The sequence below is a fragment of the Phasianus colchicus genome, chromosome 1, assembly GCF_987193195.1.
Source record: "Phasianus colchicus chromosome 1, bPhaCol1.hap1.1, whole genome shotgun sequence".
In the NCBI taxonomy this organism is placed as follows: Eukaryota; Metazoa; Chordata; class Aves; order Galliformes; family Phasianidae; genus Phasianus; species Phasianus colchicus.
In genome coordinates this window covers 45,907,975-45,935,679 of record NC_143436.1, presented here as the reverse complement: position 1 = coordinate 45,935,679, position 27,705 = coordinate 45,907,975, and the positions used below count along the sequence as shown (strand labels likewise).

Below are 27,705 nucleotides of genomic sequence, written 5' to 3'. Positions count from 1 at the left end.
TAATGCTACTGGTTTTTTTCCTTGTTTTGGTTTGTGTTGGTGCCTTACCTCAGTCCTTAGCAGCTCTTTTTTAAGGAAAGACAGATAAGTGATGAAGTAAAAAGATCAAACAGATTATCCAGTGTTGATTATGTTTTATCAAGTGATTCGTGTGCTATAGCCCTTACCAATTCAGCAACAAATCAGTTTGCCTTTGAAATGATGTCACAGAAGATACATTGGCTATCAATTAAATCAACAGCTTGTATGTGCACATTTTGGACACCTGCAAAACAGAGAGATTTCATCCTCTCTCTCAGGTACCGCATGATTTAATGAGGTTGGCATATTCTTCAAAGTACTTGCATAAATATGTCAGTGTCTTCGTGAAATGTGAGTGCACAGAATTAGCTCTGAGCACCCATTGCCACTGACATCCCACCTATGGGCAGCGGCTGCAGCAGGGGCCGGTGCTGAGCAGTGCAGGGAGTGTGATCCACCAAGTCTAACAGAACTGACTTCTCATGTGCAGGACTCCCTACATATCTAAGCAGCAACACCAATCTGCTGATTAAATCCCTGACAAACAAAATCACTTTGACTACTGTTATTAGATTGGTATCAGAGGGAAAACATGCATGCAGAAACTTAGGACATATTTCTGAAATTTCTCATGAGCAACAAACTGCTGTCATATGTATGGCCTTTAGGCAGCTCTTCTGCACTCATTCAATTAAATCCTAGTAAATGGAATCAGGAAGAGCCAGCTAAGAGATGCGATGTATTTCTTCCCTCCTCCTGAGAGACTGCCTGCCAGTTTGTAGCCCACCTATTAGTAAGAAAACACTGCAGCTGCTCAGTGCTAGAACTGCGAGTTTTCGTAGAGTAGCTCGTGCTTGTGATTTAGGAAACAGTTCTGTCATCCTACAATTTATTGCATATTCTGTCTTTTGATTTGTGTATGTGTCTACAAATATACGTATTTCTGCATATTTTGCTTGAGATACATAGATTTGCACGATTAAGTGTGATTGGAGACTCTATCCAATAATTAAAGGTAGCCATGTATCACAGAACTTGTGGTGAAAAGACTTGCTTTCCAGTTTAATAGTGGCGAAATGCAAGGTTTGACTGCATGCCCCCAGCAGGGCTGTAGTCAGCCCCAGAGTCTGATGCTGCGTCTTATTTGAATGGTTCTGCAGACCATAAGAAACTTGTTCCAATTACAGAGCTGATTTTTTCCCTACTTTAATGGTTCTCTACAATTTACTGAACTGAAGTCTATCATCAAAAACAGAAGAAATTTGAGAGGATCTTAGCTGCTGGAAATTGGTAATGGTCTCAGAAGTCAACAGCTTTGTCCCAATTACAAAAATGAGCCCAGAAACCCCTACAATCAACACATACCCTGCAGAAAAAGCCTGCTTATTCTTTAGGATCTCTTTGAGACTACTACATCCCTCCTCAGATTGCTTTCTTCCCCCTTCCCTGTTTTGTTACTTACTCTTTGTGTAACATAGCGACTGCTTGAGGACAGCTCAGGCTTATGGCAGACCACTAGGAAGATGTGAATGGGATGTTCCCCTGCATGCTGCCCCGTGCCACAGCCAAACTGCATGCTCTGCCTAAAAAATGCCAGAAGCATTGGAGAGGCATAAAGAAATGATGTGCATATTTTGATGCGTATGCCTGTAAAAGCTAATGAGCAAAGAAACAATAGTTTGAGCAACATATTTTTAACTTTTAACAGCTTTCTGTCTGGAAATTGATCTTATTTCTGCAATTACAGTGTGATATAGAGACCTGGCAGCAGGTGTTCATGTGGTAATTCAGAAGCTGTGTCCTTAACACCGAAAAACCAAACCAGGGGAGAGGGAGATGCAGATGTGCATGTTGTTACCTGAACAGATTTGCTGCACATGGAGATGCATGCAGGTCCAGTGGTACAGAAGGAAACAAAAGGACTGCAGCGAGAAATTTTAGCAGAAGGGATGTGAAGTTAAAGCGAGGTTTGTCACAGTGCAAACAAGCTGCTGAAAATCTAGCTGTGTGCATGCAACCTGATGTTTTAGGGTCTGCTAATCTCTTCTGCTTTTAAGTCACGTATATGATTTTGATAAATGGGTAGAAGAGTCTTGCTGAGAGCCATTACTTAGCAGCTGTTTGTTTTTATTCTCATCCTAAGAAGAGGATTCACTTAAAAGAATTCACTTTAATATGCTTAGGGATATTGTTTAACTTTTAGATGTTTACACTGCTTTCTGTCTACGTTCACTACACAGGAATGCAAGATATCTCTGCTGGTTTCGTTGAGCTCATCTACTTCTTTTCTGCATCAGTGAAGCTGAGTTGTGTACAGATGTACCCTTATTTTTTACTATTGGATGCCTTAGAAAAATAAAAACATTATGGTTTGAGGGACTGACCAGACAAAGTTCAGATAATGAGAGGAAATTTCCATACCAGTAGCACAATGAAAATTTAGATAGATTTAGTGAAGCATCTCCCAAAGATGACACATTCTTAGAGAACACAGGGGCATAGTTTTCCTGCTGGGTCAGTTATTTTGGTTATGTATAAATGTTTTTCCTTTCCTAGCAGACCAGATAATTGTTTGAACTATTACCTCAGATGCTTTATTTCCACAGATGTTCTAATGCCACATTTGCATTTTCCTTGGTCCTTCAGGCAGCCCTATTAGTTTTCATCTCTCCCTCATCATAATTTCAGCAGCTGGCATTGCAGTCCCCAAGAGCTGACTTTTCCAGATATAATTGCTGATCTCAAGTTCACCAGAAGAGCCATTCCGATGCTTCCTGCTAGGTTTTTGCTTGGGTGAAACTTGTTTTCTTTCCAAGGCTGTAACGTAAGCTCACTACTTTTGAAGTTCTCTAAGGAAAGGGGAAAACAGTTTTGATGTGCCCGTGCTCCTACGGCTGTCCATAGATGTTAGCTGGCTTGCCACTTGTCTGTATCCTCATTCCTTACCTTTCACAAGGATAATTAACCTCTGTAAAGACCACAGATCCGCATAAAGATCAGTTTGCTTGTTGATGTTAAGAGTCTGGGTACAAACGTACCCAACATGCTGTGGCACAACAAAACCCATGGCAACTAAGAAGGTGAATTCCTGATCAAAGTCCTCACTCCTGCCTTCTGCAGGGCCTTGGTATCTCCCTGCCCACAGCCAAATCAGGCTTGAGGAGCTGTGTAACACAAGTCCCTCTCTCTATTGCTATCCAATAGTGTATTTTCTTTTAACAGAGCTAGTTGTCACCTTAGTAGTGACAGGTAGTATCAGCTCCCTGACCAGCTCAACAATGCTGCATCCAAATTACAGCCCAACCTCAAGAGTAAAATATTAGACCAAACACAAGCATTAGATGTATCTCTCTCTGCCATGATATGCGCATGTACGTAGCATTACAGGGTACCAGCTCCATCAGTTCTGCACACTAATTCTGAGGCAGGCACACCCCAGCACTCATTGCTTTGTGTTGCAGCTTAGGAGCATGACATAAACACACCCCCACCTGTGTTATTGCTTGAGGGCGGCCTGCATGGGTTGCTTCCAGCTCCATAACCATAATGGGCTGTTTGTGTTTATGGCCCCGGTGCCATCCTGTGCCTGCGGCTTCAGGGCCACTGACGTCATGCTGCTGGGAGCACCCACCTGCAGCTGGTGGCCCTGCACAGCCCGCCTTTATCTGCATGGGATGGCACATATAGGGTGAGCCCGCTGGCAGCCGTGCGTTACTGCTGTCCTTGCAGCTCCCGTGGCACTGCAGGTACGTTCCCCACAATTGCTTTGCCTCATAGCCAAGGCAGAAGGGTTCCCTTCAGCTTAAGCAAATCCTCAAACCGTACCTAGAGTCTCAGCATCGCTGAACAGAACTGCTGGAAATTGTAGGTTTTGTTCATGAGAACTTGTCATAACCATGAAAAATGAAGCTTTCTTTTCTCTTAAAAAAAAAACAAACCTCTCTCTCTTAATTAAGAGTTTCTTTTCTGTTAAGTTGTCAAATGGTGGAAAGCTTGTGATGCGTTTTTTCAAAAGACAGAAAACACGAGGAAATGTTTTGTGTAGAAAAAACCCAACCTTCCATGGGAAGAAATGCATGATTTTGGTGAGTGCTGGTAAAGATTACACTCCTCTGTTTCATAGTTGTATCAGACCTGTTTGTCTGAGGTGCTGAACGCCGGTGGATCTGTTGGAGTGTTGGAGCAGTGGTGAGATGTGTGCTTTCCCTTCCTCTCACAGCCTGTGCAGCTTGTATGCATTTGTGCAGCATGCCTTCTCCTCAGCTAAAGCTGCTGGCTAACAAGCTGCCTTACCTCATCATGACTTTTATGTGCCTGCTCACTAGAAGGCTTAATCCCTTATGATATATACCACGTTGCTGTTAGTGATTTTATGCTGCTATTAGAGTTTATATATTGCTTTAATGCTTTCTAATATGACTCCAGATTGCAAACGTTTCAAAGCCTACGTGTCATAATTAATCTTTATTAGCTGAATTGGAAAGTTGGAGCACTCAATTTCTCCCCTTATAATACTTCAAATAAAATAGTTTATAAGGTTGTGCATGCGTGTGAAACACGCAAACAGAAATTCAAGGAAACGTTGTAAAAGAACAGTTTTGCTATTAAGCCTGTAATTATTACAGTTTTTTTCTCTATTTTGATTAGTGAGATTCCTGTTGATAATGGCATGCCTTTAGATTGGGCTTATAAAATCTGTTTGACATCTGTAAAATTGTTGGCCTGAGGTGCTTACAAACAAGAAGTGGGAGCTGCTTGTTGCTTGAGCAGAGGCAACTCCCTGCCACTGCTCTGGTTCAGACCAACCCCACCACTTCTGCTATAACTGCTTTTTTTAAGGTGGGAGGAGACAGCCTCATCTTAGTTTTGGTCCAGAAAATGATATTCTTAGATGGTAGTACAGAAATTCTTATTGGTCAGTGTTGCATCTCTACCATTCCACTTTCTAGTGATCTAGTGCTGTAACATTTTCTTGTCATGGGACTTAAAGGAGAAACTCCCCTGAAATGCTGGGATGTCTTTGGGACACAAAGATGTTGATGGGCCTGGGGCATCTCCCATAAGAGGAAAGACTGAGTAACATGGGTTCTGTTCAGGCTGAGGAAAAAAAGACTGAGGGCTATTTGATAAATGTGTATGAATATCTAAAGGGGATGGGAAGAAAATGGATGAGGCCAGGCACTTTTCAGTGGTGTGCAGTGATAGAATAGTGAGTAATGGCCTAAAACTTGTACATAGGAAGTTTTATACTAACATGGAAGAATTTCTTTACAGTAAGGATGACAGATCACTGGAACAGGTTGCCCAGAGAGGCTGTGAAGTCTATTTCTATGGAGATACTCAAGACCCGTCTGGATACCTACCTGTGATCTATTGTAGGGAACCTGCTTTAGCAGGGGGTTGGACTCAATGATCTCTTGAGGTCCCCTCTATCCCTGCGATTCTGTGATTCTGTGATTGTAACTCATGTTGCTACAGTTTCCAAAATTATTGTAAAATATACTACTGCTCATATATTCCTGCTGAAACTTAGCTCCCAGAGATGAAAAAAAACAACCATAAAACTGTGTGATGTTTCATACATTTTACTGCTTGTAGAAGAACAAAGTAGAAGATTTAAATCTCTGACTTGTCAGACTTCATTGAATCACAGAACTGCAGGGGTTGGAAGGGACCTCAAAGCTCATCTAGTACCAACCTCCTGCCATGAGCTGGGCTGCCAATTTCACAATGAATAATAGCTTATGGATTTTTGATTTTCAAAAGGTCCGTAAGGGTATATGTTAAAAATTCAGTTTTATTTTTTCTGCTTAAAATATAATATTTCACATACTGTTCTTCGGCATTTGCCAGATGAGATTTAAAGGCAGAAATCTTGCTGTATCTTAATCTAAATAATTATTCCAGTAGTCAAAAATATATCATTCTGATCCAGGAAAGTATATAAGTGTGCAGGTGTTGCAATTTGATCTTGTTAAGAATGAATACTTGCATGCAAGAAGTTAGGAAGATCTACAGCTATCTTTGGAACATTGGTAGCAAGTGAATTTGCTGTGAAATATGCAGAAATATGTGATAAAAGCTTTGCATTATGAAGCAACTGGCAAAACTTTAGATAGCAGATCTGAGTTTTATCCATAAGAAGCATTATAAAATGAAAGTAAAATGGATTTAATTCCTGTCTGCAATACACCTGAGGGGCAATTACAGCAAATACTTTATTTTATGGAATCTATTCTGTAGAATTATATAGTATACATAGTAATACCCCAGAACCTGCTCCTTGATAATTTACTGTATTCAGGTGAGCGAAGGGAGAGTACTGGTCCATACCACAAATGATGAGTCGTTTTTACGACTAATGCATACTGTCTGTGTTGTGTTGTAGAGTTTTGTGTGTCTGTCTGGTTGGTTATTTTGTTATTTGCTGCCTTTAAGACATTTGCTGAGAAAATCAGGCACTTGGAAAATGTATGCCAATTAAACAGAATGACATCTTGGCTTTCTGCTTAGTTGAGGCTATTTCAAGTCCCCGTCACCCAAATCAAGCTAAATGTCATATGTTTAGGTCTGGCACGTGGAGAAGTAAACTGGAAGGAGCTTTCTGTTTTCATTCCACTCATTTTAAATGGGCTCTTAATCATATTTATCCAATGGCTTGTATTAATGCCTGATAACACACCAGGCAACGTGCTTAACACGGGTCCCTACACATGTAGTTTTAAAAGAGAGCTTTCATGCTGCAGTGAACTAGAGTTAGCAGGACCACAAGTAGATGAAGTGCAGGTGGTTGGTTGCCTGATGGTGCAGAGGGAACCTGAAGTTCGTGCTGCAGTGAACTAGAGTTAGCAGGACCACAGCTAGATGAAGTGTAGGTGGTCGGTTGACTTATGGTGGAGAGAGAACCTGAACTTCGTGCTCCCGTCATTTGCATGTCTGTAAATAGAGAATGACTGTAGTGAAACTCGGAGGGCTGTGGCAGTTTCCATGTTGTAACAAGGCTCACGAGGAAGAAGTGTAGGCGTACTTGTCTAATCATTGATTTTTCTGTCCTCTGATAACCCATCTGTGTTTTCTGGCTGCTTGGCAAAGAAGTCCTGCTTCAGCATTTGACACTGTTTGTTGATATGGAAATAATTGATGCCACACATTTAGCATGACTTAATGTATACGGGGTCACAGACGGGCAAAGCACTTCATAGGCAAATAGAATTGGCAGGTTCCTGTCCAGTACAATGTACAATCTGTGTGCAATCATCAGCCATAAACAAACTTGGGGTGTCTGAAGCTGCAGCCAAACAGCAGTATGGTGGAAGCTGTGGTGCTATTGTATTCACTTGCAGTGCCTTTAGGAGCCCAGGTGTCAGCTACCCAGCTACAAACACTTCAGGGGGGCTGCATGCTCTTCTCTGAATGGAGGGTGGGGTGGCGTGCCCTGAGCAACTGTTGTTATCATGGGCTATGTCTAAGTTTTGACTTGTTTGTTTCAGTTTGGTATAAAAGATCTCACTGGCACAACCTCTGGCACAGTGTTTTGGGTAAAAGGTTCACATTGACATTTTGGGAGGGTGTGCACCTGTATGTGGCAACCAGCTGTGGCTGTCAGTCCTGCATACCCCATGGCAATGTCAAGGTGGCTGATCTGAGACGAGCAGTTTGGATATGCTCATTCCCAAGTGAGCTCCAAATCAGATATTGTGAAGCCAAAAACAATTTGTACACTGATGAGCAGCAACCATTTCCTTAGCCCAAGGGAGAATTCTGTACCATGTTGCCTCTGCAACATGGGTCATCTTTGCTGTAAATAGCTGGATGCCAGGCAATTTCTCGGCTATAGAGAACAGCTCTTATTTCAGTCAGCTAAAAAGGTGGCTCTTAGTGATAGCATTTAACGTGCAAAACACTGCCACCATCCTGTAGGTAGTTTGCACTATCGCTGTCAGCAGCAGCAGAGGGGAATTATAGCAGCGATTTCCTTGTCTGTACAAGGACAGGGCAAAGAAGAAAGGGGGAGGACTTCTGCTGCCCTCAGCTGGAATTCTGCATGTGCTTATCTGACCTTAATCCTCTATCAATACATTGAGTCTTAGGTTGGGAGTTTTTGGGTGTGCAAAATGGATACTGTTGGAGTGTACATGGTTGTTAGATCCTGAAAGTGCATTAAAAAAGGTCTGTATGAGGAGAGGAGAGGAGAGGAGAGGAGAGGAGAGGAGAGGAGAGGAGAGGAGAGGAGAGGAGAGGAGAGGAGAGGAGAGGAGAGGAGAGGAGAGGAGAGGAGAGGAGAGGAGAGGAGAGGAGAGGAGAGGGGGAAGGGATATGATTGGAAGTTTTTAATAAATATCTGAATGTTTGTCATCGTCAGAGCTTCCGAGTGATGTTCAGGCTGGCAAAGCAGCCTGTCAATCATAGTGTGATCCCTTGCAGGTTCATGTTGGTACAGGCAGACCGCGTACCTCCTTTCCAGCGGGTGTGAGACTCATGCTTTGACAGCAGCACTGGGAGCAGTGACGCATGCTCATGGCTAACCTACGCCACTCAGCGCTGTCCCGTTTGCTGTCAGATTTAGAAATGGCACTGGCAGGCTCTCATCACGTCGGCCTTCTCCCTGGAGACTGGTTGTGACAAGCTTTTGAAAAATGTTTTGGAGGCAGTGTTGAAAAGTCTCTTGTACGAAGCCCCGGTATCCTGTTTAAGTGTACAGATGTTATCGTTGTGAAAAAAGGGACCTTCACCTTCTTCCTGAGTGAGCCTTTGCCAACTTATACTTAGCACTTTATGTGTAATTTGTCCCAACATCATCAGAACACAACATATAATAATAATAGCGTTTTTAATTCTGGAGGGCTCAAGGTTCTGTGCAGAAGAAAGGTGCTGTGGTTTTCCTTTTACAAATGTGGTAGTGGAAGCTCGGAGAAGTAAGCTGCCAAGATCCGTGATAAAACTGGATAAAGAACATGGCTAAACCTCTAGCCAGTCTCCTAACTGATAGAACTGTGGTGCCTTTCATCTCCATGGTTTCCTTCCCCATGCGTGCAGAACCCCATCTATCAGACTACTCTGTGAGGAGCTGGACTTTGCTCAGTAATCCCTCTGTCACCACTGCCACTTCTTCTCCCTCAGGGGCCCATGCGTAAGTCGGTCCATCTTATCAGTGTCTCCCAGATGGAATGGCTGTGACTGTTGCGTGGGGTCATGCTACAGGAAACGGATGGCAAGGATGCAGCTCGTGCAGGGGGAGCAAGGTGGATGTCTCATGCTTTGGTCACTGCCTCTGCTCAGCCCCCAGAGATTTTGTTTTCCTGAAACAGGACAAGGCGGTCAAACACAGCACTGATGTCTGCTCCGCTGTGTGCCACGTATGGTGCTATATGCCCTTCTTCTGTCATCCTAAGTTGAAACTGACCTCCCATTCCAAACTTGCATGATTTTTAAAAGGTCACTTCTTTAAGAAGGCCAGCAAAATAATGTAAATATCGAGAGTTAATCACTGTGAGTAGCACTGGTGTCCTGACGTGAAGAAAAACATTGGAAAAGGATGAAAGAGTGCTGTGCCTATAAGGACAGCTGGGCAGTCTGTGAACCATTTTGAGAAATCTGAACTTTAAATTGGTACAGTGGATTCCTGGCATGAATTAACACTTTTATCATTAGCTTAAATCATAGAAATGAATGTAAAAATGACTTTGTCAGAAGATAAATCAGTGAGAGAATTCTCCTATGGGCAACCACTTCTACCTATGTCACTTTGAGCTCCAATTCCTGCCCATATTTGATGGTATTTGCTTTAGTGGATGGAAGGTTCAGTTGGGAATAAGTGCTGTGGGTGGGAAGAACATTTATCCAAGTCTGTGGGCTTTTGAAAATGACAGTGAGAGGAAGTGTCTGGTGAGGCTGTGGGAAATACTGTGCTGGGCAGTTCTGCAGGCAGTCCTGTCTTCTCTGGAGTGGGGAAGAAGAGCCATGCAAACCAGCTCTGTGGGTTGAGAGGAGGGGAAGTTGCCTGTGCTTGGCCGAACAAACCTCTTCCTAAAAGCTGCATCAGGAGAGCTTTCTTTGTATATATGTCTGTATCTGTGTTAATACTGCTGTGACCAAGCACACACAATATTCTCCCAGCTATATATTACACGTTCCTATCTCTCTTCCTCTTGAAGAGAAGTTTCATCATTTTGTTGATAGCCTACTGATATTATTTAAATAAAGCTGATATTATTTAAATAAAACTCTCCATTACTGAATCAACTGTCATTTACAGAAAGACTTGTATTGCTAAAAAGCCAAGCAACTGAAGCCCTTTACATGTCCTTTTTCCAACTTATCCTCTCTATGCTTTGATCAACTGCATCTGGCAAGGCTTAAAAAAAAGTCCTGAAGGTTTCTGAGGTAGTAAGGGTGTTTCATCCTATGTGCTGGGAACCACACGGTCCCCTTTGGAAACTGCAATTATCATTTCAGTGAAAACCCCAAACCCACAACATTTGGCTGTTTCATTTCCTACTGACCTTCATCTCCTGAGTTCCCCACCCTCTGGGATATTTGGAGTTGTGAATTAACTTTCGTGTCTGAGCTGATGGACTGAAGGAACCCAGTTCCCACTTGAAGGCTTTTTCCTGACAGTCTTCCAAGCTCAGCTCTGTAAGAAGAATGACAAGTTGTCACGTGTGTGCAGGTAGCTTGTGTGAGTTTGCTTGCATGGTTACTGCATTGGGAAAGTACTGCTTCCCGTAGCATACTCACCAACTGCCTGGTTGGTCTCTGAATTTTGAATAACTTTGAACAAACCAGTGTTGGATTTGAAGAAGGAACACCTGTGAAGAAGGTTATTTCTAGGGTGCATTTTTTTCCTTTGGAATGTCAGGTCTAAAAGTTTTGAAGGCCTCACACAATGAAAACAACAATAACATGTCAGATGATAATGCCACATAATTTACCTCTGATAGTAGATTATCTCATCGTACATAGGATTCAAATTAAAGAATACAAGTAAATATCAGCAGGGAGATACATTCATAAAGGCAGCAATCCCTCCAGTGCCGTTAGCTGTGTCAATATATGCGTGTTTATGTATGTGCATGCCTTGGGACTGTTGCTGCCTCCAGCTAGAGAAGGCAGGCTGAGTGACTCAGACTGAGCATCCCAGCAGCTCAACCTGAGGGTGAGGTCCTGCTGGGCCCATCTGATGGAGTCCTGGATCAATTTGTGTAACAACATAGAGATGGTGACAAGTATTCTGCTTAGCTCAGAAAAAGACTTCCTCACTACAATTTTCTGAGTGATTACAGGAAGAGTATTCTGCTTACACTTTTCTGTACTTTAAAATGTGTTAAATGTTATGCACTTAAATATGTTCTTCGTGTAGCTATTCTGAAGATCCTAGAATGGTTTGGGTTGGAAAGAAGCTTTAAGATCACCTAGTTCCAACCCCCTGCTGTAGGCCCATCCAGCCCAGCCTTGAATGCCTTCAGGGTGGGAGCATCCACAGCCTCACCAGGCAACCTGTTCCTGGGTTTCACCACCCTCACAGTAAAGAGTTTCTTCTCAGCCCTCAGGAATTGAAGCACAGGAGGCATTTCCCCGAGGAAGGCACGCTGCGCACAGGTGTGGCTCGTGGCTGCCATACACTTGAACGCTGAAGGATTTATCTCCCATCTATAATGCGGACCGAAACGTCACCAGTTGCTGCAGTCCATCACTTCGGGAAGCCCAAGGCGGACGATTTAGTCGCTTCGACAGACTGCGTGCGTTCCGCGCACGGCCCCGGGCAGCACCCAGCCGTGCCCGGGGGCTTCGCGCTGCGGCACATCGCCAAAGCGCGCCGCCCCACCTTCTCCCCTCGGGCCTCCGCCTTTCCCCACCCGGGCTGGGAGGGCCCCGCGTTCTCAAGCGCCGCCTCTCCGTCGCGCCGGGCCGCCGAGGGGTTAATCCGGGTGTGCCGGAGGAGAAGCCGTGCAGCCGCGCGCCGCCCCGAGGCGTGCCCGTCCCTCCCGCACGGCGGCGGCGGCACCGAGCCTTCAGTGCAGGCGCTGGGCGGCCGCAGGCGGGACCTCTGCCCGGAGCCGTGCCCCGACGGAGCAGCAGCAGGAGAAGAAGGAGGAGGCGCGGCCCCGTGGCGCGATGCCGGGTAGCGACACTGCGCTGGCCGTGGACAGGACGTACTCGGACCCGGAGCGGCACCGGCGCCGCAAGACGAGGGTAAAGCGCGTGGGGGTTCGGGGCCGAGCTCGGGAAGTTTTGTGCCGCGGGGCCGGGCTGTCGAGGAGCAGCCACGACCCGCAGCTGCTGCCGGGGGGTCTCCGCTCGCGTTGTGCCCTGGTGGAGCTGGAGGGCTGTGGGCTGTTAGCGTGCGCTTCTGTGCCGCGCTCCCGATCCTGAGCGCTCGCTTGTCGGTACAAGAAGATGGAAAGAAGCCGGCTGTTGGCATAACAGAAACCGACACGCGATAGAAACTAGTGGGAGGTGGGAGGGAGAGAACTTAACTCACCGGTGACGACGGCGCGGGTGGTTTCGGGAGCTCCGTCTGCGGGTCGCCGGGCTCGGACCGACGCCGCGCCGCTCGTGGTCGCTGACCTGTGGGTCGCTGAGTTCGTCCAGCAGCACGGCACGGCGGCTGTCCTGCTCCGGAGCCTGCAGGAGGGCCGGGCTCTGCCCTGAGGCGAACGCGAAAGTGTATCTGTGTGCCCTGGGTGATGGCATACGCTATGTGCCGCTGCGTGGGATAGTTTTTCTTATGGTCTGCTGGCAAGTTGAGCTTCACTTTATTATTATTATTATTATCGTTATTATTTTATTCGTGTAATGTATGCTACCTGTATTGACAACTCCCTGTTGTAGTGAGGGCAGGTGGCTCTCGGGGGTCTGTGCTCAGGGGTTTGGGTTCCTCCCCCGAGGCTCAGCTCCAACAGGTGTAAGGCACATGCTGCTCCTCGCTGCACACTGCAGGAGTTGGGCTTTTTCTCTCTTCTATCCGTGGTGTTCTCTCCATCCCCTCCCAACCCATAAATTAAAAGTGCTGAAAAGGTGTGCTGCTGATTGTTGCTGCGTAATGAAATGTTTTAAGACAGGGAAGCCTACACACTATAGGCTACTGAACTACTGTACTGCTGAAGTCTAGAATGCTCTTCATGCTGTAAGCTCAGTGTGTGTGCTACTCATAACCTGGTTACAAATTGTATGTATTTCCTTTCTTTTTCTCTTTACAATGTGAAGTAGTTAGTTTTTTTCATTGATCTTGCTGGACAAATAATATGCTATCTAACTTAGTATGGCCATGGAAGAAAACTGCATGCCTTCAAGGTTGATTTGGGGCATGTGTAAGAGCTAAAATGGGAGTTTCCACTCTGTAGTCCAGCTGATCTGCTTAATAGCATGAAGTATCATGGCTAACATGTGGTACAGTGCATCATACCTGCATATGGAAAAATAATAATAAAAAAAAACCTGATCTTAAGACATTTTCATGAACTCATTGGGCTTTGGTCTAATTTTGAGTTTCATTTCATCAGATTTAACCTCTCCTTTCCTTCCTGCAACCATGGGAATCGGAAACATAGTCCTTTATCAAGTTCCTAGAGTTCATGTAATTGCGTTGTTCCAGGGTCTGTGCTTTAAGAGTTGTATAGGCTCCATGGAACTTGTAATATAATTGGTAGAGATGGAAGCAGCAGGCTTTGTACTCCAGATGATGGCAAGAGCTGGCATTAAGTACGTTTGTGCTTATTAGGGACAAATAGGATGTTTTCCTGAGTAACTTCATCATTCCTCTTGCTGCTTTAACTAGAGGGACAGAAATGGCCAGGCACTGGAGCAGCAACAATTGGTGCTATTATGCAGGAAAGAAGCAAGAAAGAAGGATGCTGTTTCTCTCTTAGAGGCTGAACAAAGAGCGTCAGAGCAGCTGGAGTTGAAGCTGCAGTTCTCAAACATTCATGGAGAAAAACAACACAGGGAATGAACACAGCAGCAGTGGGAGGGTACTCTGAGAGCACAGGCAATCCGGGCAGTGCTTGTGTGAAGCAGTCTCAGAGCTGCCTCCATCAGCACAGTGGAGATGGTGCGTAGTAAATAAGGTGAGGTGCATTTAATGTAGCTCAAGGAAAAGAGGAGGCAGATTGCTGCTGGACTGCTTAGTCTGATTAAAATAGAATACTGAGTCTGGTTTTTGGGAGGCTAGGTTTTGGAGGACTTAGCTAGCCCTATGGGTTGCTGCCTGCGTCCTGACTGCCTTCACACTGCTACTGTGTATGCTGGAGAAAGTCATCACCAAATTCAGTTTGTAGAAGTGCTAGAGCAACTTACCATGAATACAGCCTTCTGAGGGGGAGAAAAGATCTTCAAATTCCTGCTGCTGGTCTAAAGCTCCTTCAATGTAAGGCACTGGCTCTGTTCAGTGCCTTCCTATTTAAGACCACTTGAAGTATGATTTCCTGGGCTCTGCTAACAGCTCTCCAATGAGCTGTGTTACGTTTTGTGCAAAGATTTCAGCGCCTGAAAGAGAGAAAACGCTTTAATGAGGAACAGCAGTCATTTTTACCATATGGAGAATTACTGCTGCCTGAGGAGGCCAAGAACTTTGAGGGAGAGGTTGGGGTTCTGCTCCCCTCCTTGGCCAAGTTGTTGGGGAGCTGTGCATGGCAGCACTGAGTGAGGCATAAAACCACTTCAGTCTGCTAATTTGTGCCTCGTTATGTTATTGTGTGCTTCAGGAGTGCCCTGTTAAATCTCTCACCTCTGAGTACTCACCAGGTTATCCTGTTTAGACCTCAGAAGCCTGTGTATACTTTTATGCTGCTGATCAGAGCTCTTAAATCTCGAGCCGTAAAAGCCTTTCAGTACAGGTGTCCTCTGCAATGCATCAGAATTATCAGTTTATACTGAGTGTGGCCTTGTAGAATAAAAATCCTCTTCTAAGACAACTGGAACATGAGTTCCTGTACTGCATCCCATTGTAAGTCTATGCAGCGATGCATCCTGCTTTTAACCAGCACCAGATGCTTTAGACAGAGATGCAGGAAGCCCCGGTTGTGTAATGTATGGTACATTGGATCCTGTTCAGAACTCTCCCTCAGTAGTGATAGTTTTATATTAAAAATGGTAATAATTACTACTTTATTTAAAAAAAAAAAAAAAAAAAGTCTCACCTGGAGCAGATGTGGATGTGTGGGTGTTTTTTGTTGTTGTTGTTAACAAATGGAGATCCTTATTTTCAGTCTTCTTATGTTTTCAGCCTCGGTGAGAATAGCAGTAGAATCAGTGTTTGGGGGATGAAATGATTCTTATGTGACTGTCCCAAAAAAAGGCTGACGTTAGAGAACAAATTAAAGAAGTACAGGTTTCCACTTGTTTTCTCGTATTTTAGCAATAGAACACATCCTCTGAATGTCTCTTCCCCTCTTCTCGTGTCTCTCTTTATGATCCCTCCCATTTGTCTTGTCTATAAGCGAGGCAGACTTCTTAATAATCTCGTCTCATATGGAAGTCTTTCTAAGCCTCTAATCACTTTCATCATCTCTGCTAGGATTCCCTTTATTTCTTGTAATCTTTTGTATATTTAGAGGAAATAACATAAAGGGGCTTAGAAGAGATTATTATTATTATTTTAAATGACAAAAGCATACATACAAAAAAACAAACAAACAACAAAACCAAAACATCACAGTTGCAGGGGAAACGGAGATTTATTTGATGCTCCTGGTGTTGCTTTCAGTATAGGGCTATGCTGCTTCTGGGCTTCTGGAGCTCATAATCAAACCTTCAGATGTTTTGTGCTCAGAGAACTGATGTGTGCTTTTCCCAATTTCCTCATTTTTTGGTGTAAGATGAAGATAATTTGATGAGACAGAATGTTGTTCAGACCTTCAAGCATTAGCTTTAAATCCACAACATATCTAGTAATCTACGAAACCTGTCAGATGGTAAGCTGTGTGATGCAGGAGTGATGGGGATAAGAGAAGGACGTCACAATTGAGGTAGGACCTCCAAAAGACAGATTAGCCGTGTAGAACTGAAGAAAAGCTCAGTTTGTTTGTGTAGAACTAGAATCCAGTTTTGATTATTTAGTCACTGCAGAACTATTTGGGACTAACTTCTTCATATATTTTTTCCAGTGCCAGAAAGAGCTGTTAGGAAGCTTACAAAGAAGCTATCTTTTTTCTTTCTTGTTTCTTAGGGGTGGGGATTTGTGTTCTTTCTAAGGTTTAAGATGATTTTTACAATTAGAAGTTCTGTACTTAAACACTTCATACCTTTTGGTCTCTGCCTGGAAACTTACCAGCTCCTTTCCTTTGCTGTGCTTTTGGTTCCTCCATACTGCAGTGGGTGATGTTGCTTGCAGGACTGGGGCGTTTGCTTGCAGCTCTTTAAATGTTAGATGCATTAACAGCAACAACACAAAGCCATAGCCGCTGGAGGAGAGTCTCCATCCTTTCAGTTTGCTGGTTTCGAAGGACATTTGATTGCCCTCCTGTCAAATTGCCAGTGCTGATGCAGGGGGCTGCAAGCAGTTCTAGATCCATAAGTTGCTTACTGTCATCATCTCCATCAGTGAGGCTGTAGTCGGGTGCCACCTGGCATGGTGTCCACAGAGGCTGAGCCTATAAGGATTTGGCTGGATGCGACTGCTCTCACTTCTGTTGTCCAGTTCTAGGGCAGAAAGTGCAGCTTTTATCTTCGCCCCTAGAGCTGAGTGTGGTTTTGGGAAAGATGTGGGTATGAGATGAGATTCTATATTGTGCTGGGGTGTGGTGATATATAATAATCCTTTTTCCTATTATATATTCAGGTGGAATAACTTTGCTAAAAACATTTGCATTATCGCTAATGAGGATTGCATTGTTTTTACTATTGAAATTTTCAGCTTTTCCTGAAGTCCAAAAGAGGAATGGAGTATTAATATGCAAAGCCAAAAATAAACCTGCTGTTCCAAAACCTTGACATATGGGATCTGGTATGCAACTGGGGTGGCTTGTGCCTGTGCAGCTAACCTTCTGCAGACTCTCTCAGCAAGCGAGAACTCCTCTGAGGCTGTTTTTTACACTGTACTACATGATCTAAGCTTTAGTTCAGGGGCAAGAATGGAAGAGGAGGTGTACATTACACCTAGCTGAGGTGTAATGAGTATCTGCAGATTAGGAGCTTCATAACATGGAGATGTGGCCCATTTTATTATTGTCATGTTTTGGCATTGCATGTGAGTAAAATTCAAGAGGGTAAAAATTAGTAGCAGTGGTTTCCCATGTCTTTTCTTAGTTACCCCATACTGGATGCTGCAGTGCATTTTAATGGACCCCTGGCTAGTAGAAATTTGGCATATTTTTTGTTATATATATGTATAGTGTATAGTAGGCACCTCTTCTGTGCTTTGTCTATTTGTATATGGCTTGGTAACAGTTACCTTCCCTTATACATTTTTGTTTCAGCAGCTCTGAGTGAAGCAGTAATAGGGAGGTGCAAAGAATTAATACTGTGCAATTGAATTAAAATCAGAATGTGGTGAAAGTAGTTCTGAAGTCTGAGTGTTTCCATTGACAACAGTAGCCTACGGAACCAATCTGAGATGTACTGGAGCAGCCTTACAGAAAACTGTCTTTGTATCAAGTAAGTGTTCAGTGCAGGATGGTAGATGATACTTTCAGTTTGTCTTACAGTCTCATCTAGCTTCAGTCAGGATGATTTAGGTTTTCATCTTGGATTTTTTGTTGTAAATGCATGATTTTGTAGCAGGCTTGGCTGAAATGTCTGGAAAGAGCTTTGCTTTCTGGCAGAGGTTGTTAGAAAAGAGCAGCCTCTGGTGTGTGTGTGTGTGTGTTATGTATGCAAATAAAAACACTGAGGACTGCCATGATTTAACACTTCAAGTGATTGTCTAAGTCATGTGATTTCATTGAAATTAATAGGACTGTCTTTCAGAAAGGAGCCTTTTTGAAAGTCACCACTGTTATCTCAGGCATCGCGTAAGATCTTATTATTACCTTGCTAATGCTACGTTTAGAGGAAGTATTTCTAGTTAGAGACAAAACATGATGCAAACTGGTGCTTTTAAGATTGGGAAGACTATGCTGCTCTGAAGTCAGTTTGTGTGAGCAAAAGATGTTGATTTGCAAAATGATGCAAAGCTTTAGAGCAGAGATGGTGGCAGAAAAACCTGATATCATAAAAGCCCTCCACATTTAGATAAGTAACACAGCTTAGAAGAAATGTGGGAAGTCAGTGCTTTGGGGTCTGTAATTGGGTAGTTTTTAAATCTAAGTTAATTTCTACCTAGGATTTCAGTGCCATGCTAAAAGAAATACTGTGACAGGAAGGGAAGCCCTATAAGGGAAGTTGATGTAGCTACGTTCTCTGGTTTTACAGTGTTCAATTTTCCTTTTATTCTGAGTTATTCCAGTACATTTAGGAAACAAATTGCAATTAAACCAGAAGTTATTATTCAAATGCAAAGCAATATAAATATGCAGAAATTATGCTGTGTTACACCAGCATGCCTGGACAGGAGAGTGACATCCAAAGATCCAGCTGACAGACCTGTTGGAATTGATTCTTAACATTTCTCCAGTAAGCGTGCTAAAGGTTCATTGCTTTGCCTTTGCTTTCTAGGAGACTAAAATCAGATGGGAAGTAGCTGTTGTTTGGGCTCTAGTGGCCATTGACTGTGCTTGGATTAGAGCACGCAAGAAGCTTTGGTTGAAAGCTGCAGGCAGCTGCAAGGGAAGGTGGAAGCTTTGAATCACAGTAGGATCAAAAGAGACATCTAGTGTTAGAAAAACTAGATGAATAGATCTCATTGAGTGAGAGTTGCCTAGATCAGGTCTGAGAGGACTTCTTCCTTAAGGAGGACCAAGGAAGACTTCTGGCTGTGTGCTCAATCACACCCATCACTTCTCCAATTTGCAGCTTTGCACGTTGCTGCTTTCATCCTGCCAACTTTCCCCATGCTGGTGTGTTATCTTGTACCAAGTCCAGAAATGACACCACAACATGGGGCTCCTTCACCCCACTGTTGTCATACTGTGCTTACAACCCTTGAGTCCATGCTGCTGTTTGTGCTGTGTGTGAATGCTGAATTACCAGCCTTTTACTTAAGTCTAGAAGACGCGTGAATTCCTGTCTGAAAATGACAGTAGAAGACAGGAAAAATGCTTCTTAGTGTTGGGTGTGGAGCACACACAACCAAAGCAGTGGGAGAAAAGGTAATAAAATACCATTTGTTAGTGTCAGAGTGACTTGATACAATAGAAATGTTAAAAAACATGCATTGCTCCCAAGCTACGTATTTTTGCTTAGGCATTTAGTAATAGGAAAGTTTTGTTAAATGTCAGCTTTTGGAGCCCTCCCTTCTCTTGCCTACATCAATTCTTCTGTTTACCAATAATGTCTGACATGTTGTGTTATGAAGAGAATTAATCCTGCCTCACACACCTTTGGATTCTCTTTGTCCTGGTAAAAGAAACTTGATGGTTCTCCTTGAATTATACCTGGCTTGAGCTTTTTTGTTTTGTTTGCACTTAAGTCACTTGGAAGAATCTGCAAAGCACTGAAACAAGTATTAAAAAAGTGGATTTGGCTAGAATCAGGCTAAACATTTATTCCAAAGGTTGGATGTAATTTTCTTTTTTTCTCCTTCATGCCATATAGATGTAAGTAAAATAAAATGCTTCAGTACTTGTTACTGCTGCAGTTATCAATGTGTGTGCATAATATGGGTGTGCGTGGCTCTTATTGTGTTAGGAATCTTTGTCTTACTGAAGGCTTTGGCAGGAATAACACAATTCTGTGTCATGATCGTCTCTGATATTTATTGCCAGATCTGCACAGTATCTCTCCACCCACTCATCAGGTTCCTGACTTCTTTCTTCCCCTTTTCCTGCTATGTCCATAAAAAAAGGCTATCTTTGTTCAGATTTTTCCCTATTTCTTAAGAAAGAAATATGGCTATATTTTGTCAGTCCTCTTTTTGGAGCAAATCACACAATCTCAGTTTTGATGAACAGAGGGAGAACGACAGCCTGCTTCTAAGAATATCTCTTTAACTCTTAGGAGTGTCTTTTAAAGCCAGGCAGTAAATGGCAGCAGACCGATTCAGTTGCTGCCAGGCTCCTGTTGAGCTAAAACGGGTCCAGAAGGTTCACAGTGTGTTTGCTGTACTCCTGAGATGTTTTCCTCCACAGCTTTATGTGACCATCTCTGCAGTGGTACCATTTATTCAGCCACAAATTCATGCAATGAGTGACCTCAGGCCCTTCTGAGATGTGCCATTGGCTGGTCTTACCTGGAAATCCTCCTCCTGCCATCTGCAAGTGGACTGAGTCTGGCATCTCAGGTGCTTGGAAAGGCTGGGGGATGTGGGGGAGCAAAGGCAATTCTTAATGAGATCTGGGGAAGGGTTAAGAAAAGGAGAGGAGTGAAGGCAGGAGAAGGTCTTTGACCACCAGCAAGAATTCTTTTTCTGTTTCCAGTAGGTATATCTAACAAATTCTGGGTCTGTCCTCATTGATACCTATACATTTTGTTCCCATAAACTGTATGGATGTAGTACTAAGTGATTTGCCTTGGAGACTATCGGGGAGCATTGCTGTCTTGAAGAGCTGGCTGCTTACTGCTGCTAGTAAAGAATGGGTGTTGTTACCACCTTCTTCTCTTGTGTCTTTCCCATGTTAACTCCCATGGTCTTCGCTCTCTTTAGAGCACGGAGAGATGCTGGTAAGCAGATCTATTTCTGGCATTTATGAAACCAACTTCCTATGGTTTTCTACCCGAGGGGCATGATTGTGCCTACTTAATGTAGAAAAAAAGATAAACAGATGCATCTTTCTTTGTGCTTGTTTTGTGTGCCTCCAAGGAAAATCTTTTTGTTTGTTTGTTTTTGTTCAAACATACCAAGGAACTGGAAAGTCTAGAATCAAATACAAATATTCAGGAGGGTGGATGAGAAACAAGCTGCCAAAGCTCAATCTGCAAGTCATCAACTACTTCTCTACTGACATCTTATTCATAAAACTTGGTATCAGGCTTTTGTCTGTGATCTGTTGGTGCCAGAAGCCATGATATCTTTATTCTTTCAGATTTAGGAAACTGGGCTTTGAGAATTGAGTGCAGTAGTTTACTGATTGTTCTTTCACAAGACGTTTTGCATGCAGAGTGGCAATACAGGTGAGATTTCTCATTTACTAATGAATGCAAGCATTTTGCTGAAACATGTATGTAAATTGCTCTTCACTTTTGAAGAAGTACTCTTGCAATGAAGATACACCCATCTGCAGTGTTTAGAAACAAATAGCCAAGCCCTTGTTTCAGTTATTCTTGTTTGTACTTGAGAGGATTGGCCAGTCTGCGTGCTTTTGTGCCATTCTGTGGTGTGGCAATTAATGTCAGAGAAGGCTGAAGTGATTTTTGTGAGGATAATTAATGTTTTGAAACAAAGTCTAGAGCAGTGGGGACGATATTAGCCTAGGGCTGCAGACATGGGTTCATGGTATTGGGACAGCTCTCAGCCCTTGGGTGATGATGGCAGTTTTTTCACCTCCAAGTGTGCACAGCGTTATAACTGCAGTGAAGGATGCACACCTCAGAGCCATTAGCCATCTGGATGGGTATGTTTAAAAATAAATAAATTCAACTGAACATCAAAACCAGAACAAACCCAAAAAACAAACCTTTTTTGATGCTCCGAAAATATGCAGTACATGCAGCTTCCTGCTCTCCACGTCAGGCAGACTTCAAGGAGACTATCTGTTATAGATGCTTCTTTCCCACAAACAGTATAAGCCTTGTGTAAAGCCTTAAATCGTCCATCTGCTCCCAGGATGGTTGTGTGGGGTACTTCTGTAGCTGAGAGTGATGGGTCTGGTCTCTACTGATTTGGTAGGAACTTGAACTGAATTACACAGAGGTGGGCACCTGAATCAGGTTTAGATTGTATCCCCTCAAAGCTGCTGTGTGGCAGTAGATATTTTGGGCACTGCAGGAAAGATGCAAGTTTTATACTTTTTCATGTGTTGTAGAATGAGATGTCTGTACTGAATATCTAGGCATATATGCCAAAACAACTTGACTCTTGAGAGGGAGAGTTCTAAAGGTACTTTTTGTTAGTCCAACAAACAGAACATTTTTCTGGCTCTCCCTTTTCATTTCACTTATGCATAATTCCTCTGTTTTAGGAAACCGTTTCCCCCTTGATCTCTATGTTTTGCCAGCTCTGCCATTATGCATAAAAAAACTATTGGTCTCTGGGTTCTCAGACGTTTGGCAGTACAGGACGTTACCACTCCTTTTCTCCTTTCTCTGTTTTGGCTCAGTAAAATTCATCTCTCTAACAGGTTCTGAATTTCTGAACCTTGGGAGATTTCTTCAGGAGTTTTTAAAAAGTGGCTTTAGAAAATCAGAGTGAATATTGCTTCTCTGTGTGTATATACAGGACTATTCTGGGTTTGAAATACGATGGTAGGGTACATTGGTTGTTCCTCTTCTGTCTGTCAGACAGACCTGAGTCTCCTGTAACCCTGTGGGGAAGTTCTGCCAATTAAAATGAAACCTCCTGAAGAAGCATACCTCTAATACAGTTTCCGAAGGATAGGCTGTGAAGATGTATAGCAGGTGAGCATATGCAGGTCTTTTGATCTTAGCAAATAGTGCTGCGGGGCACACTTTCCATGTCACTGTTACATGTTGCTCATATGGGACAGCTCTCTGCATGTCCCTGCTGAGTGTTAGTGCTGTCATGTTTGCTCCATAAGGTAGGTCTGGCCCGAAGAGGAGCCTGTGCAGCGCACAAGGCTGATGTTGGAGGTGGAAAGGCTGTATTGGTGCTCTGCTGTCGTATTGAAGAACATAGAGGATTTATAATGAATTGATTCCGTGGAGGAGTGAAATAGAGGCTGCCTGAAGGACGTAACTTCGCTTGCCTAAGTCCTCACCTTCAGAAGATGTGTCCTAATTCCTCTGAAACCTCTAGCTTTTGTGATGAACAGAAGAAATTCTAAGATCTAATCCTCAGAGTAAGAATGCATCAGTTCTCCTTGTGAGTGCTTCTTCAGCACGGACTGTCTGCAAATTCCCAAAACTACAGTTATCTTTTCAGAATGTGCCCTGCCAACTTCAGGACGTAATTGATTTTGCTGTCTGTGAATACACCTTTTCAATTTGAAAACAAGAGAGTGAAGGAGGAAAAGAGGAGCTTTCTGCACTTCAGCTGCAGCACTGGGGCTCAAATCAGTGTTAGTGAGCTAAGGAAATTCGGGTCTGATGCTCATTGCCCTTCAAGCATAGCTGTGCAGGTAATATTGGCGGCTGCTTTCTGCCCGCTGGCTTCTGGCTGTGATGGATGGTTTGCTGGGAGCTGCAGTGCTGTTCCTGTGGCCACACACACCTTAGGTTGCCATTGTTCCTCACCTTTTCTTTCTTTAGCAGCGTGAAGACAGAGGTCGTTTGTGGTTATGCTGTTTCTACAGAAACTGATTGAAATAACTTGTTAATATGGAAATGGAATTCTTAAATGAGAACTTGAGTTTTTGTGTTTTTTTTTTTTTAATATATATTGGTGAGTGATTTTAAGAGAATCAAGGGCTACAGTTGTATTGGAGGCTGCCTGGTAAGACAGTTTTAAAAAGTCACACAGAATTAAATTTATTTTATTACTATCCCTTGCAAACTACAGTAACTCTTACTGTCTATTTTTAAGAAGAAATTTCAGTCTCTGTTTACATCATTTTGGTCTCTGATTACACACAGTGTAGCTTGCTAATTTTAGGGGTGTGAACTCCTCGTGCTTTAGTGAGACAAAGTTTTAATAGCTGTGTCTGAATACCTGGATAAAACTGATCTCTATGCATCTCCATGTAGGGCCACATATGTTGCTTGTGGTGTTGCTGTTTGATTTATTAACGTAGGGCTGGTAGAGTAGGAATGGAAATTCTTATTCCAGTATGAGAACAGTGTTATGTATTAATAAACAGAATCCTCATACGGGTGTGCTTTAATGCTGGTATTGGAATTCAAAGCGCTGCATTTGAACTGAGTCTTTTAAATTCACGTCTGAGTCGTGGTCAGCTTGTCGTATATTTTGTTAGCAAACACACAGAGTGATGTCTTTATTTTTTTGTAGCAATTACTCTGCTAAATCTGGGAGAACTTCCATTTCAGAAGAGCAGCAGTGCCTGGCATCGCCCAGTGCTGCGATAAACCTACTGGGAAGAGTCTGCCCCAACTGCTCCAAGGCTTGTGTGAGCAAGTTGCGTCATTCTCTGAAATGTCGTCTTCTCCTGGGGCAGACGGGTCTATCTGCTGTCATTATCTGTGCAATAGCATTAAGGTTTAGAGACAGTTGTGCTATCAAAGGTACAAAGTGTACTCAGCTCAGCGACTCGTCTTCAAATGCAGAAAACCTCAGTAATGTCAGCACATACGCTTGCTTTTTGAATGTTGGATGCTGAGAAGTAATCCTTAGGCTTACGCTGTGCTCAGCTTTCTTCTGCCTCAGTAAGCTTTGTATTGTTTATGCAGCCTTTCTGTCATTTGAGAAAGGGAGAATGAGGAAAGATGATGCTTCTGCGTTATTTGAAATTGTGTTTCGTTATGCAGCATTCCTGCACATTTTTCTCCGGGAGTGAACAAATGGACAATGTGAAAATATTGCTATGCTCTGACTGGTGAGCATCCCAGGAGATGCATTTCTACTTCTAACCTCCTCATTTTAAATTACGTCAAGTTGTCCCCCTGTTCCCACCGAAGTAAGGGACTGCCTCTTCCCTGGATAAAACTCTTCTCTGCCTAAGTATGCTGGTCATGCCATGTGGCTTTCAAGATGACTTCCTTTAAATTGGACACCCAGCTCCAGTATTATTAGTATACTGGATATTACTCTTGCAGGTGCTACAGTTGAAGACTCTGAATTGCTAGACAGGGATTAAAAATGACCAACTTGTACCAGTTACCTATTTTCAGCAGTCCATGTATTGTGAGAGAAGAAAAGAAGACAAGAACATAACCTTACTGCCATAAAATCTGCCAACATGTATTTTATTTTATATTATACACACGTGTACACGCATATCTATGTATGAATGTATATTTTAAGTACTTCATGCTTTTAACCTGCTTTTCTTTTTAAAAAAACTTCCACCAGCGGAATTGAAGGATGAATACTGTCTTTATGTTAGAAAATCTGGCTGATCTTTGCCTCCAGTGTTTTGTTTCTGAAAACATATTTGTAAAATTTGACATTGTAAAGTACATGGAATATGTTTTTTTGGCTTTTGCCTACTCTTGTGTGTGTTACCACCACTTCAGCTGGAAACTGAGAAGCTGATTTCCTTATGGTGGTTGTGGTGTTGACAGTACTTGCTGTGCTATCAGGTCACTGTGGATTTCATAACTTTAAAGGAAACCCAGAAACCCTCTAAACAACCACCAAAAGCTTTTCACATTACAGCTCTGTACAGAGCTTTTATGAATTGATGCATCTCTCTTTCAGATTTTTCAGATTTGTTTTTGTTTTTCCCTATTCTGAGTCACACACATTTCCTATTACCTCCTATGCTAATCTTTCTCTTCCCTCCATATCCATCTCATCTCATCTTGAACTCATGCATTCTTAGCTCTTTGTTTTCATTTGTTTTTGCCTCTCTTGGATACATATACATTGTTTATGAAGCAATTCAGGTACTTGTTTTCACAGCATTTTTTTTTTTTTTAAATCCCTTGGAACTATACACAGTGCGTTCCACCATGTAGATAGAAAGAGAATAGGTAAATCTCTCAAGGGAAATTAACTGGGAATGAAATTAGCCCGTTTAGGTATATATATAGAACTTAGTTATGTTAACTTATGTTAACTTAGTCCTGTGCGTTTAGTGTAAGAGTGGAGGCAGAGTGGCTAATCAGAGTGAATGCGTAGAGTTGAGTGGTATTCATAATCCAAGTGAAAATAAAACATGAAGAGCTTCAGCTACTGTAACAAGTCAGCAGGACTGACCTCCTCCAGGAGAACAGTGAACACAGGATCTCTTTGTTACGGAGAAAGGTTATACCCAGGCTTTTATTTAGAGTATTCTTGAGTGATGTGGGAGGCTTGAAGCATGTATGTATCCCTGAACAAATTTTCAAGGAGAGAGTAATTAAAGGCTTAGCTGAAGTCTTGGAGGTGAATAAAAGATGAAATAAATGTAACTTTTGGATCTTGCCAGTTAGCGTGGCCTGATATCTTAGCAAAGGTGAATACTAAGTATGCTGAGTTCCCTTTTCTAAGAATACAACTGCAGTCCTGGATCGAACAGTTGCTATGATGCCACATGATAAACAGGCTGTGAAGTTGGGGACTTCGTGAGGGAGAGGGGATAGGAAGAGATGGAGTTAGAGGTGGTTAAGTCTTGCAGAGCTTCTGGTATAATTCCGCTTTAAGCGAAGAGGAAGTTTGCTAATGTATGTCATCTTGCACCTCTGCACCAGTAACAAGGAGGAGTGTTTGAAATGGAATTGGGCGTAGAAGAGGAGGATGTGAGTAAAGTAAGACTAGAAAGTGAGATGAAAAAACACTAATCCATGGAAATAATGGTGTTCTGAAATTACTTTCCTAACTTAAGTAGCAAGAAAAATACATGACTTCTTTCGAAAGAAAGCCTGATAAGCTTATGACTGTAATTTTTCATTGTTAGGAGCCAGGAAATTCCTTTAAGTCCTTTGTTTCTTTGCTGGAAATATTTGTTCTTATTTCCTGAGGCTTTTGCATCATTCAGACGCGTTGAAGCTGAGCATTTTCTGCCTTCAAAGGCAATGAGTGCAGACATCATGTGAAAGTAGTTTTGTCTCTTCACCAGGAGCTATTCTTGTAGGAAGTTAAACTTAGAGACGTTTTTCCCCATTTTCTACTTGCTGGTTTACTGGCTGGTCAGCAGATAGATAACCTTAAGATTATCCATAGAACATGCTCTTCTGCTCAACTGCTAGACCAGGCACTGCTAGATGAGGAACTTGCACAGGTTGCCCAGGGAGGTGGTGGATGCCCTGTCTCTGGAGACATCCAAAGTCAGGTTGCAGGGTTTTGAGCACACTGATCAGCTGCAGGTGTCCTGTTCATTGCAGGAGAGCTGGACTGGATGGCCTTCAAAGATCCCTTCCAATTCAAATGATTCTATGATTCTATGAAAGATGATGGTAGGAACACTAACAAAGTTGGAGCTATTGTTAGTGACAAGGATACAGAGGGAAGCAGAACGTGCTCAATAGAGATCTAGGGACATAAGAGAATCTGAAGTCATTGAAGTGTATGGATGGGATCTGACGAGCTGATCTGGGGAGATATTACAGGTGTTGTTGCTGCAGGAAATGAGTCTAAGGTCCGTATGATACCATATTCCATTGTTTTTTGGTGAATTAATGTTTCTGCCTGAATTGTGGGCGTTTAAGCACAGACTGTCCCTGCCACTTCTTTATCAGTTTGAATGTTTCAGGGGAGTACAGCAGTATTCCATGCTGATATTCGTGCTGAACAAAGGCTCATATCTCTGAGAGGTAATGGATAGGTTTGTATTGTGAAAAACTTGAAAAATTCTTTGTGGCAGAGAACTGTCATGTCTCCTATCTCACGTACTTTTCCAGACACAGAGAACATTTTGTTTGACTGATAAAAAGAAATTACTATACTAAACTGCTTAGTTAGCCATCCAGTCCATTTAGTGATAGGTAAGCCATAATTTT

General features: G+C 42.9%; 1 protein-coding gene across 4 annotated transcripts in view; it reads left to right on the top strand.

Annotated features, from left to right (window-relative positions):
- The window catches only part of TMCC3 (transmembrane and coiled-coil domain family 3), a 124,782-nt gene that overhangs the window by 68,565 nt on the left and 28,512 nt on the right, over window positions 1-27,705 (top strand). Inside the window, exon 1 of one of the 4 annotated variants that reach the window (XM_031600453.2) lies at window positions 11,687-12,213. The exons of the other annotated variants lie outside the window; for them this stretch is intronic. Within the exon in view, the coding sequence (XP_031456313.1) occupies window positions 12,136-12,213 (78 nt within the window). The 5' untranslated portion in view covers window positions 11,687-12,135. Of the gene's footprint in view, window positions 1-11,686; window positions 12,214-27,705 lie in introns of those variants that run through there. 4 annotated transcript variants of the gene reach the window in all.